This window comes from Ooceraea biroi, chromosome 6 (assembly GCF_003672135.1).
Source record: "Ooceraea biroi isolate clonal line C1 chromosome 6, Obir_v5.4, whole genome shotgun sequence".
NCBI classification, from domain to species: Eukaryota; Metazoa; Arthropoda; class Insecta; order Hymenoptera; family Formicidae; genus Ooceraea; species Ooceraea biroi.
This window is the reverse complement of record NC_039511.1, coordinates 13375591-13388823: the sequence shown is the minus strand read 5'-3', so window position 1 is coordinate 13388823 and position 13233 is coordinate 13375591. Positions and strand designations below refer to the sequence as shown.

General features: G+C 42.5%; 1 protein-coding gene across 1 annotated transcript in view; it reads right to left on the bottom strand.

Annotated features, from left to right (window-relative positions):
• Positions 1-13233, bottom strand: part of LOC105276865 (dorsal-ventral patterning protein Sog) — a 32777-nt gene that overhangs the window by 4885 nt on the left and 14659 nt on the right. The window contains exons 2-6 of the mRNA XM_011334835.3: positions 12284-12387; positions 9519-9648; positions 3663-3728; positions 481-2268; positions 138-286 (exon numbers count right to left, since the gene is read on the bottom strand). Of these exons, the coding sequence (XP_011333137.1) occupies positions 138-286; positions 481-2268; positions 3663-3728; positions 9519-9648; positions 12284-12387 (2237 nt within the window). The remainder of the gene's footprint in view (positions 1-137; positions 287-480; positions 2269-3662; positions 3729-9518; positions 9649-12283; positions 12388-13233) is intronic.

The following is a 13233-nucleotide window of genomic DNA, read 5'->3' as shown; positions in this document are numbered from 1 at the left end:
CGCTCGTGATGCACATGCACAACGACACGCCTGACGTATTTATTTATACTTTGCAAATTATTAAACAAAACGCTTGAAAATATTGCAAATATTTGTATCGTGCATAATTCTATAATAAATCGAACAAAAATACTTACATCGCAAGTACAAACCGCGCAAGTGTCGAATCCTATTGGTGGTAAATACGGATGCCAGGACGATCCTGCTCGATGATACTGCCCAGCCAGTGTGCAACCATTTGTAGAATTGCTCTTGGTGATTGCGTTACTCGAGTTAGTCATCGGCGCTAAATATCAATGGTGAAACATTAAATGCAGATCGATTTAAAGGAACCATTTCAAAGTAATTCCATCAGAAATCTTTTAAGTATCCTTTTTCATGTATTATTTTCTTTTTCGCTCGTGTAAACTTTTATACACCGTGTATCTCAAAGAATTCGAATGCCGTTAATAAATAAATGCCTATATAAGGTTTCCTTACCTTCGCATATTGGGCAGCAATGACCGGCAGCAAACGATGGTTTGAGTTGTTTCGCTGGCGTGCAAGTGACTGTCGGACAAGGTATCACATCGCATTGTGCCAAACTACGAAAACAATGACACATCGAGCAAGGATCGGTACTCGACGTCCACTGCGTGCCTTCCTCGTAGAATCTAGTTTCATGGAAGCACGCGCCGGTTTCGATGTCCGGTCTAGGTGGGCTATACACCACCACGGAAGCGACATCGTTGTCAGCGTAATGCGGCAAGCAGCTGAGCGGCGCTCTCGCCTTGAAAGGAGCCTTGAGAACATGAATACTCTGTTTGTCCGTCACCTCGAGGAAACCGATGCCCGACTCGATTCTATAAAGCTCCATCGGCGAGAGTCCGATGACGGAACCTTCCAACGAGTATCCCACGAACTCCTCGAGAAGTCGCCTGGCGACAGGTGCACCCTGCACCAGCAGCGGCATCGTCTCCAGGTACAAGCGGAACGTCCGTGGCTCCTGAGAGGGCGGAAAGCCAGCGAGTTCCAGCTCGTAGTGCAGGGAGCAATCCAGATCCACCGCGGTCCATATCAGACCGACCGGTCCGGGATGCATCGGTTCCTGGGTCAATCTACGCAGCAGAACAGGCGCAGCGGTGTCCCTGGCGTCTGCGATGGGTCTATCGAAAAGTCGACCGCGCAACATGGAGCCGACGTGGCTCGCAGCAACCACAGAGAGTTCCTCATTGAAGAGCGGCTGCAACAGCCTCGGTCCAGGTCGATCCAAGGAACCATTCGCGAGACCGCCGAACAAAGAGGGCGTCAGATCCTCGAGTTCCATTCTGCGTTTGCCGCCTTCGTCCACCAATGTAACGAGGGGGCTTTCCTCCTCGAGTCCTATCAATTGAATTCCATAACGTAACGCACCGATACGGTCCAGGAAGGCCCAAGCTAATCCGTACGCTGTGGATGGCGTCTCCGATAGCAGTAGTGCCTGATACATGTCGCAAGTGACGCGCGGACCAACGGTACCAGCCAGTCTGAGCGCCTGCGGATCCTTACGAGACATTACGCTGATCGATAATTTGCCGCGAGTCAGCAGACGGAGATCCGCTCCGGAAAGCGCACTACGGACCTCGCCGAAATTCAGTTCGTTCGACGGTTTTCTCACAATTATCTCTTCGCGGAGGACCACGTAGTCTTTCTCCTGGTGTTCCAGCTGAACGATCAGCGGCACGTCGGCCACGTCATTCGGGAGGAAAAGGCCGTTAAAGACGAGCGACACGTGGATCGATGGCGCCGAAGCGGACGAGGCAGACACGATCGCTGTCGCGCCCGCGCCAGACATCAGAGATCGGTCGACGCCCATCGTCGGCTCCAGCAACGAGGAGAATTGCTCGGTCGACAGTGCGCGATATCGAGATAACTGGCCGCTCAGATTCATCGACGATTCCCACAGAAAGGACACGTGCAACCGTTCCTCGCGCAACAATTTCCGATAATCACGTGGTACGCGTCTCCATACACCGCACAGCTTGCCGGTGGCATTCTGATACGCGCCACCGATCGGATCGATCGTCTGTTCCTCGAGGATATTGCCAGATTCGTCGACGAATTGTACGTTGCGCGGCCGTGGCGTCGACGAGGATAAATAGAACGAGTAATAAAGATTCTTGCGATGGAAGGTGAAGCGACCGGTCACCAAGTAGTTGTACGCGGTGTTGTAGAAAGACATGATCGGATGTTGCGGCTCGTTGCGGCGCAGCAACTGCGACGTTCTGCCCGTCAACAGGGTACCGAAATCTGTAACCGGTGAGAATTACAGGCTGAGAAATGTACATTTTCCAGAAATGTATTAGGGGTGTGGTTTAGTTTTGAGGGTTTTTTTTGCTCAAAAACGCATGTATTTAAATATGATAATGAATGAATACCTTAATCAAAATATTTTCCTTCCTTTTCTATCACTTTTTCCCATCTTTCTGGCAAGAGACGGATTCCTCCACGATAAAATCACTCTTCTTTTCAGTTGATCCATTCGTCGACGAATTTTCGCACTTCTTCCAAATTATGAAAGTGTGTATCCTCTAAAGCGTGTTGCATCCACCGGAACAAATAATAATCGCATGGAGCAATGTCCGGAGAATACGCGGGGTGCGGTAAGACTTGCCATTCGAGCTCTAATAGTGTTTCTTTCACTGATAACGCAACGTCAGGTCGAGCGTTGTCACGAAGAAGAATCACTTTCCGTCCTTTACTCGCAATTGCTGGTCGTTTTTGGTCCAATGCTTGCTTCAACTTGTACAATTGGTGTCGATAACGATCAGCCGTGACAGTCTCGTGCGGATTTAACAGCTCATAGTACACTATCCCACCAAATACAGAGCATTACTTTTCAACCGTGAATATTGCGTCTCGGAGTGGATGTTGATGGTTCGCCTGGATCCACCCATGATTTTCTGCGTTTCGGATTATCAAAATAGATCCACTTTTCAGCCCCAGTAACAATCCGAGACAAAAGACTCTTCTTTTTTTGCCTGGCGATCAACGAAATGCAATTGTTCAACCGGTTCGCAATGGCACTTTCCGATAATTCATGTCGAACCCATTTCCCTTCTTTCTGAATTTTTCCCGTTTCATGTAAATGTTTCGTAACTGTTGTACGATCAACATTTAATGCTCTGGCAAGTTCTGAAGTGGATTGTGTTGGATTTTCGTGCAATAATGCTTGGAAATCTGCATTTTCAAGCTTTCTTGGTTGTCCCGAGCGTTCTTTGTCCTTCACATCAGTATGACCACTTTTAAAGCGTCTAAACCAGTATTCACACGTCTTAATTGATGGGGCAGAATCACCATAAGTTTCCACAAGAATTCTATAACCGTCAGCCGCAGTTTTCTTTTGATTAAAGAACGAAAGCAACGCATGTCGAAAATGCTAAAGAGCTTTCGGAAGTTGCATTTTTACGATGATATAAACACGACTGTTATTGCATCTATTGCTATAATGCTACTAAATGTCATGGATAATGTCAACACTGTAAGAAACAACAGTTATCGGAAACAGCTATTGGAACAAACTGACACTACAGCCATCTGTTGCAAAACCCTCAAAACTAAGTCACACTCCTAATACATATTAAACTAAATTAAATTTTAAAAGATTAAATTAAATTTAAATTTAAAAAAGGGGGGGGGCTTACGTTTCAGGCTCCGCTCCTCTTCCTCTGAGGTCAACTGCATCGGTAGATCCTGCACGACGTCCATGTCTGCAAAACAATTTATTCTATTATATAAATATACAAATATGCCGGTATCCGATCGCTCGATTATACAGCGAGTATTTGACATTACTTGAAAAAGTTTATTACAAAATGCGCAAGTTACGCAAGTCGATACGTTGAATTAATTGATATACTTTATAATAAAAATCGTAAGCCTGTTGCACTCGTGGCATTCGTTCTATTCAGTTCCCGCTATGGTCAATCCGCCGCACAGCGCTTTCTCCTTCTCTCTCTTTCTCTCTCTCTCACTCTTTTGTTCGGGACAGGCACACGAAACAAAAACAACCAGGGTTGATCGTCGATCCTCATTGAGTCGATTCAGCGGCCAGTGGTGGCATGTGCATGGACCATAAAGAATGCTCGCGCGCGCGCGGTAGGAAAAGAGTCGGCTGGCGCCAACCGCTGCTACTTTGAATGCTACTTTTATGGCGCATGCCGCGCCGGTTCAGCGCCAAGGAGACGTTAATTGCCGCGCGCAAAACGTACAGCACGGTCTCGACGACCGGCCAGTCACCGGTTAAACTATTTCCGCCTACCTAATCGAATCTACACGACCGATGGCACTGGTCTGTCGCGCCATTAATGCGACAGCGGACGGGACCCAAGACGGGAGAAACGACAACAGGTAATTGCAACTAATAATCGATCGGTGGAGCCCACGCGCTTTTTGCATCCTCCTTTTCCTCCTCATGAATTTTATCGGGTTTCCTAAGCTTTCACAAAGTCTTGCTTCGAATACCAGCGCTACCGCCCGAGTCGCGTCTCGCCGTTTGCGACAACTGTGATTACGAATTCGCGACGCGTCTTAGAAAATTAGAAAGGACTTGTGAGTAGAAAGGATAACGCGTCATCTGATACATGTATATCAGCGACCCATAATCAAAGCGTAATTATTTTATTACCTTTTGATAATTATTATTTTTACCAAAAGTTGCCACTGATTTTTTGCCGAGCGATACTACTTCGGAAGGACGCCGTTATTTAGGATTAAAAATTATCGAAGAACAAATCTGAATGCCGCTAATGCCATTCGAATGGCCGAACGGAGATAGCGACTGTCCCTTACTCGTAAAGCACTTAAGGGGGGAGCCTGCTTTAGAACGTTGAAAATAAGGTATAATTTTACGAATTTTTTTGGAGAAACTATACAGCGGATCATTATAAAACTTTGATGCATTTATTAGTCATGTTTAAAGATAAAAAAAATTATTTTTTGATTTGAATATATCGCCTGTAGAGGTCGTCCTGGAGGCATCTTAGTGCAGCCGGCATTGTAAATTCGTGAGCATTCTCCTGCCTCCAAATTTCATCCAAACTGAAAAATTGAAATATTTTCTTGTTATTTATGAATTCCCATCGTCGATGAACCTTTAATATTCATAAAAACATTAAGTTAAACAATTATTTTTGCATGAAAAAGTTCAAAAACTTTGCCTAAAAATCGTACTTTTGTGTTCTAAGCTCCACCATTTTGGCACTTTTCAACTTTTTTCTTCTCTCTTTGGTTCATCGACGATGGGAATTCATAAATAACGAGAACATATTTCAATTTTTCAGTTTAGACGAAATTCGGAGGCAGGAGAATGCTCAGCAATTTGCAATGCCGGCGACGCGGCTGCACTAAGATTTCTCCAGGACGACCTCTACAAGCGATATATTCAAATAAAAAAATAATTTTTTTTATCTTTAAACATGTACTAATAAATGCATCAAAGTTTTATAATGATCCGCTGTATAGTTTCTCCAAAAACAATTCGTAAAATATCCTTATTTTCAGCGTTCTAAAGCAGGCTCCCCCTTAATCGACGCGGTCAATTGAAATACTTTTCCACGGATAATCTTGGCTTTCATTCTTTTTATCTAATTATATGCCGAGAATATCTATATGTGTTTTCGTAGCGCCCAGGCGAATCGAGGTCCGCGCGCAATCCGTTTTCGCAGTCGTATGGCTAATGAAAATTGATGCGACGATCCAATCGACGGGCTCGGAGGTCAAGCGATACGTTCCTCCGTGGAACGTAAAAGGGAGGCGTTACTAATTGCGGCCAGTTTCACCTTTCATCAGCAAGGGCAACGAGCCCCTATCAGACGACGGCAACGCTATGACAATGACGATTATTATTATGGCGACGTAGACGAAATGACGGCGAAGGCGATGAAGCGAGACGAGAAGGAAGCATCGTCCCATGCACACGATAAATTCGATACGAGCGTACGACGAGAACAAACGACTCGCGGGGTGCAACTCGGAAGATGCAAGACTCGGTTGCGATTACACGGTTCAACAAGGAAAAAACACCGGAACGAGACTAGTCGTTTCTTATAGTTTTTTGGATGCTGAACACGAATCCGGTTTCCAAATTGCTCCATCACGTCACAATTTTGAGAAATTTATGGTTAAATATGAGGTGTATTGTTAGAGAAGTTAACTGTGACTTAGGTCATTGACAATTATCTTTCAATTATGTTCCTTCCAGAAAAAAAATCTGGAGAATATTTACATGTCGTGTCATTGTAAACACAATCTAAGAATAACTCACGGGTTCTCTTCTGTTGGTTCGCGTTTTGTCGCTAAGTGCCATTTATCTAATATAATTAACTTTTAAGCTGTAAAAGCAGAATGCTTCCGAGTTAAGAACTTTATATATACTCTCGGTTCATGATTTTTAAATGCGAGTATGTATCACAGGGCAACATCTAGCGGCAAGACGCGAACTAAACTGACCCGAGTTATTTGTATTCTCATGTACTCCATATATAACCATGGATATCTTATGAACCATAACCGACGCCAAAAATTCCTTTTGAGGATTGAAAGTCTTAACAACATACTTTATTTTCATTGTAATTAAACTTCTCCAGCACGTCACATTTTGTAGCTATAATATGATGAAATTCGTCAAAATAGCCCTTTTTTGTACCTTTGTGCAAATTTCTCAAAATTGTGACGTGATGGAGCAATTTGGAAACCGGATTCGTGGTCAGCATCCAAAAAACTATAAGAAACGACCAGTCTCGTTCCGGTGTTCGAAAAAAAGTGATTTTTTGTTGAACAGTGTTATCAAAAAATCCGGTCCATATCGTTGGCTCTCTCATAACTTGCAAATACAACATAACTTACTCAGTCGGAATCGCGGTGGGGGGGTTTTAGCCGCCTCCCTGCGTCAATGGCAACCACGGGCGACAACGGGTGACAACGAGCGCTTTATCGAAAGCGTCATATTAACCCAATTGATAATGAAGTGCGTCTGTCGCCGCATAATAGGCGCAAATGTATCGTAAAAACCGCAACGAGACGTCGCTTCGCCGTCTCTGCGAATGTTTGGATGGGCGTCGAAAAGCTAAACGGCACAATTGGAATTTGTAAAAGTCACATAAAACATTCCCTCTTCCTCCCTCGCTTCCATCCCGCGTCTATCCCCACACCCAATCCGTTTCCACTGCGCTCGACCGATCTCCCCCCCCGTCGTATTCGCCATCTCGTCTATTCTTACTCCTGCTGCGCGCGTATTATGCCCGATCATTACGTATGCTAATATTTACATTTAGATTGCACGGCTTAATCGAAGTGACGCCATGCGGTAATATAGCCGGCGCCATGGCGTTAAACCGCGCCGTCCGTCCTCGTCTCCTCTCTCTCTCTCTCTCTCTGTTTTCTTCTCATCTCTCAGAGAGCTGGAGAGAACGTGATCGACCAACCTTCCCCACGCAAATCTCTTCCATTTTTTGCCATTTTATTTTAGGGCTGGGTGAACCGTTTTACAGCAATTTCTCATCTTCCTCCGCTCGTGCGTGTAGGTGGACACGAAATTACATGTTTTCTTCTATCATTGTTGTCCACGAAATTATACGTTAACGAATGTAATGATATGTAATAATCAACGACAGCGACGATGACGACAGCAGCGATGCAAGCTCCGTTAGAGATTCTTTCAGTACATGCGAGAGATTTAACTGAATTCAGACCTGCGATTTCTACGGATAAGCAATTTATTAAACGATAAATGTAAAGCGCGCGCATACGCAGAAGCGATAGTATCGCTATTTGAACCGGGAGCGTTTCTTGCCAATTCGCGTTTGTTACTATGGCGGCGTGCACGCAACTCTTATCTGGTAGTCTTATCAGCACGCGAGATATACTATTGGGTTGGCCAAAAAGTAATTGCGTTTTTTTTATATAAATAAAAGGCGAATTTTTCATGGGAAACAAAAACTTTATTAAACAATATATTGTCCATTTTGTTTGATTATCTTTTGCCATTTTTCAGGCAACTTCATGATTCCGCGCTCAAAAAAGTTCTTATCTTTTTCAGCAAAAAACAATTCCAAGAACGATTTGATGTCCTCGTCAGCAGTAAAGGTTTTACCATTCAAGGCGTTTTGCAAAGAACGAAACGAATGGTAATCTGATGGTGCCAGGTCTGGCGAATATGGTGGATGTGGTAACATCATGGTAACACATCCCATCCAAGCTGCAACAATTTTTCACGAGTGACCAAACTTGTACGTGGTCTAGCGTTATCATGGTGAAACGCAACACCTTTGCGATTCACCAATTCTCGACGTTTCTGTTTGATGGCATCATTTAATTTATCCAGTTGACGACAGTACACGTCTGAATTAATGGTTTGATTCCTTGCAAGCAGCTCAAAATACACAATACCTTTAAAGTCCCACCAGACTGACAGCATAATCTTTCTTTGGTGAATATCTGCTTTTCAAGTGCTTTCAGCAGGTTCATCACGATCTTTTTCGTTTGACGTTGTTGTAGACGATCCATTTTTCGTCGCCTGTTATCATACGTTTCAAAAATCGATCATCTTCCTCACGTTTCAAAAGAGAATCGCAGATGTCAATACGCTTAGTGAGATGAATTTCTTTCAGCTCATGTGGTACCGAAATATCGAGCTTACTAATGTATCCAAGTCGTTTTAAATGGTTCTCAACACTCGATTTCGATATGTTAAGATCCTCAGCAATCTCTCGGGTCGTTAAACGCCGATTCGAATCGATCAGTGCCTTTATTTTGTCATCATCAATTTCGATTGGCCTTCCTGAGCGTGGTGCATCTTTCACATTAAAATCTGCAGATCGAAATTTAGTAAACGAATTTTGACACTGCCGCAGTTTTAAAGCATCTTCGCCATATACATCAGATAACTTTTTATGAGCTTGCACAGCGTTTTTCCCTTTTCGGAAGTAATAAAAGAAAATATGAGGAAAATGTTCTTTTTGATTTTCCATTTTGAAATCGACGGCAAAGAAACAATTGTTAACGAAATCGTGTACTTTCTTTTTGTAAAACAAGCTTGAACTGTGAGTTGTTAACCTACATAATGAATTTGCGGTTTAGAATGAAGTTAGTTACATTTCAAGACATGCATGTCCATTTATTGGAAAAAAACGCAATTACTTTTTGGCCAACCCAATACTTTCACTGCATCAGCGGCACGGGCCAAATTCTTTGAGAGCGTACGCTCTTCCAACGGCTGTAACACGCGTTTTGCTTCTCTTGGCGGATCTATCGCCGCCGCTATGGTAGTACGCGGACGGAGAATCGAGATGCATTCAGAACCCCCGCGTCTTTCCCGTCAATATCGTGCGAAAATGAGGAAACGATGTATTTGCGACAGATCACGCGGTAGATTCTTGCTCGGTTTCGCTCACGTGTGTGTTTTTACCTGGCTTACCTGTCGACGATCGAGATGAGAGGATTAGCCGGTAATAAATTAAACGAGGAACAAAAAACTAATCAGAGACCGTTGCGTAACTTACTGAAGTCACCGGGACAAGATTTGCAGCACCGGCCCGGGAGCAAAACTGGTTCATCACACGTGAGTTTGGGACATTCGTTCTTGATGTTGCGGCATTGAACTCGCGCGATGATCCGCCGTTTCTTTTGCACCTGAAAACAGAACCAGTGCTTGCAACAATGACAAAATGAATTCTTATGATTGCGATGAAACGTTGTTGCGTAATATTCAAGCAACTTGTCGAAAATAAAATTTCCTTGCATATATTCCTCGCATTCTCGCAAATTTCTTGAGACTCACCAAATGTTGTATCATTTAGTTAACTTTATCTTCTTTATTGTTTTTATTTCGTTTGGGTTTTTTTTCGCCGGTACAATCGAAAGGACACGATAAAGAGGCAAGAAGCATCGCTTAATACGAGGCACTTGCTGAAACTGCGGCGCGAGGTTTCAGTTACGGCGAGGAATTAAGTTCAGAGTTTTATAGAGCCGCGCGGCATTCCTGAGACGCTTCTCGATGCCGACGAAGGAACCACGATCAGAGCAGCTAAATGCCGAGATCGCAAGCGTTAAGGTTCGAATTACACCAGCGACTGCTGCAGATCTGCATGGAATCTCGAGATTTTCGTGGTACCGCTCGTGGCGCGTGAGAAGACAGCGTGATACGACAATAAAGACTTATTAACTTTCAACCGCCTGGTGTGTCCGCGCCGTTAAACACAGGACTATCAAGATCGTATCTCAAACGTTGCGCTAATGTCGTCTCGCGTTCCCTTGCTCGCAGAAATCCTGGGGAGGATAAGCCAAGTCATCGAGGCCGACAAAGCGCGACGTTACTCCGGCGACTTTAGATGAAGAGACATGGCTTCTCCTCTCTCACAGCGGTGCGTGATTCACGCGGCGCGTCTGCTTCTTCCACGAGCAAGACCGCGACCTATCAATAGCTCCTCATGTACACTGAAGAGGGACTGTCATTCCTCCGAAGTCTAAAAATAGAGGCTGCGCTCGCGCTCGCTCCACGAGCCGAACATAACAGCGCGTCGTCGCGATTTCTCCCTTTCTCTCTCACTCTGTCTCTATCTTCACTATCCTCTTTCATTCCTGTTTCATCCATCTTTTCACAGCTGATTGCAATGCGTCCTTACGCAGGAAGGATTTTAATCCGCGAACGCGTAACGTGCAACACGCGATGCGTGTACGTGATCGCTCCGCGAGACAATTGTTCCCGCGGGATCAAACTCAAAGTGAAATTGACTCCGCACACTTCTTGATAGGTGCTTTCTACTTAATTTGTGTCATAATAAGTCGGTGGTTCCGACTGAAGTACCATCTTAATTCTGCTTCATCAACGTTTCTATCATTATCATTTTTATTACACTAAGAAAAAAGTGGACTTTGCAAACTCTAATGATTTAATCGCGCAGCGATTTTAATCACTGCGCGTAAAGATTGCGCATCTTCACTGTACGGATAATTTTCCTTTTTCAACACATTCAGCGGATAATATGTCATTACGTCATTAGCGTTAACCGATTATGTTTTGTGGATTCTATCGTTCAATATACACAATTTTCCAAGTTACAACTCTCAAACTTTAAAAATATATACTCGCAAAATCTTATTTTATATTATAATATTATAACGCGTTTACTTTAATTATTATTTACTTGCTTCTATATAATTTTCATAAAACAAGACTCCGAAATTTATACGCGCGTTAAACGACGATAAATCACGCCATAAATACGTAATAATTAAATGCTGTCTGATGAACTCATCGGAAAATCAGTTATGCGGTTGAAAGAGCGAGAGGGAGGGGAGAAACTTACGATTGTGCATTACGTTCACACATGTGAAAGAAATATGTTTACCTGTATTTACAAGCAGTGAAGTATCTACACAACGCGAATATTAAATACGGGTACACCTTTGGATGCGCGATCACGTTATCATTTACTGCGTACAAATGTGAGAAGGAAGGAAAGAGAAGTGTTTAGTATTGCGCACCGCCTGCCTTGTCGTCATTATCACACGAACAAGTGAAATACATATGATGTTTACTATGCATTCGACTAAGTATTCACAATTCCTGCGCGCGCGATTAACTTTTCTCAAGTTTCAATCAGCTTCAAATCGTTCGACATTTAAAATGTTATCTTTATGTCAACGTATTTATTAGTCCAAAATGCTAAATTATATACTAAAGGCAACGAAACAAGGTACCATAATTATAAGAATCTACGCCTCTTAGTTACGACATTCTACCGTTTTGCACACAGTAGGGTGTCGAAATTTATTCCGGTTTTATCCTACCTTTGCATTTTTATAGAGTTTAATATATCACGGCTCGTGTCGACAAATACTAACGTGGCTCAGTACATTAAAACTAACATCATCGGAAATAAAAAAATTCATAATAAGTACCCGAACGCGATTACAGAGCATCTCGTGGCAATAAATTAGAAGACAAAAGAAAGAGAATACGAGAATCATACATGTTAATCTTTATTCATGTATGATAATAAATTCCGGTGACACTGACTGTTTACTAGACGTTTTACGAATGCGCATAACACACGTGCGACATGAATATCTGAATGCTTTAATATGAGAGTAATTGATGCAAATTACGATTCGGAAGAATGCCGCACGTGCACTTATCACATTTTTACAAATATCAATATTACTTCGTTTTAATATACAAATTTGTATGCGTATGCATTTAATGCATTTAATGACTATTACGTCTGTTTATATAAATAAGACGTGCCCATTACGTGATACGTACCGGTATGCATTCGCATTTAATGCAATACATGACTCCAAAGGGCGGTCCCAAATCTGCAAACCATGTTGAGCCTAGCTCGCGGATCTGCTTACCGAAAATGCATTCTGAAAAATTGAAGAGAGAAACAATTACAAGTTATGAAATTTGTGAAATTGTTATAGAATCGCTCTTACGTTACATCGATTAAACTTGCGTTAATGCGAATGCGTGTTAGATTTATATCTCGTAATTGAGAAAACGTTATCAGAAAAAGAAACGACACATATTCTAAGCACGAATGCGGTTCGTCCACGCTTCGCTGACGCACTTCCGTTGCCATCATCGACAAATGTGGCGCAATTTGACGCGAGTATAACGTAATACCCTCGGTATGTACATACATCAATCGCTCGCATATTCATTGGCGTTCATCGATAATATGTGTTGCACGTTCATTCAAACCTTCAAACCTATCATCGACCATGGGGGAGATGCGTTTTATTCCAGAATATTATATGTTTAGTCACATCGAGTGCTCGACTTGGTGATGCACCGAATCTCGCCTAATTTACTCTATATATATATATATATATATATATATATATATATATATTATTTTTACATATATGTAAAAATAATTTATCCTGTGTAAAATCATCCTAGTTCCCGAGGAGACCATACCCGAAGAATAAATAAACTCATTATACTCTATTTATTATACTCTATTCTATACCAACTTGATTATGGTAACTGCGCAATGTGAATCTTAAAAACCTCTATGCTACGCCGGATATTAATTTTATAAGATTAGCAATCAATAATTTAACCCTTTATATCCTGACGGTACTTAAAAGTATATATAGATACCGCTACTATCATTTTATGCTCGTGTACATAATAATAAATATAGTTATCATTCATAAAATATTTTCACAAAACTAGATAAGACAGTTTGTAAATTGATTTTACGG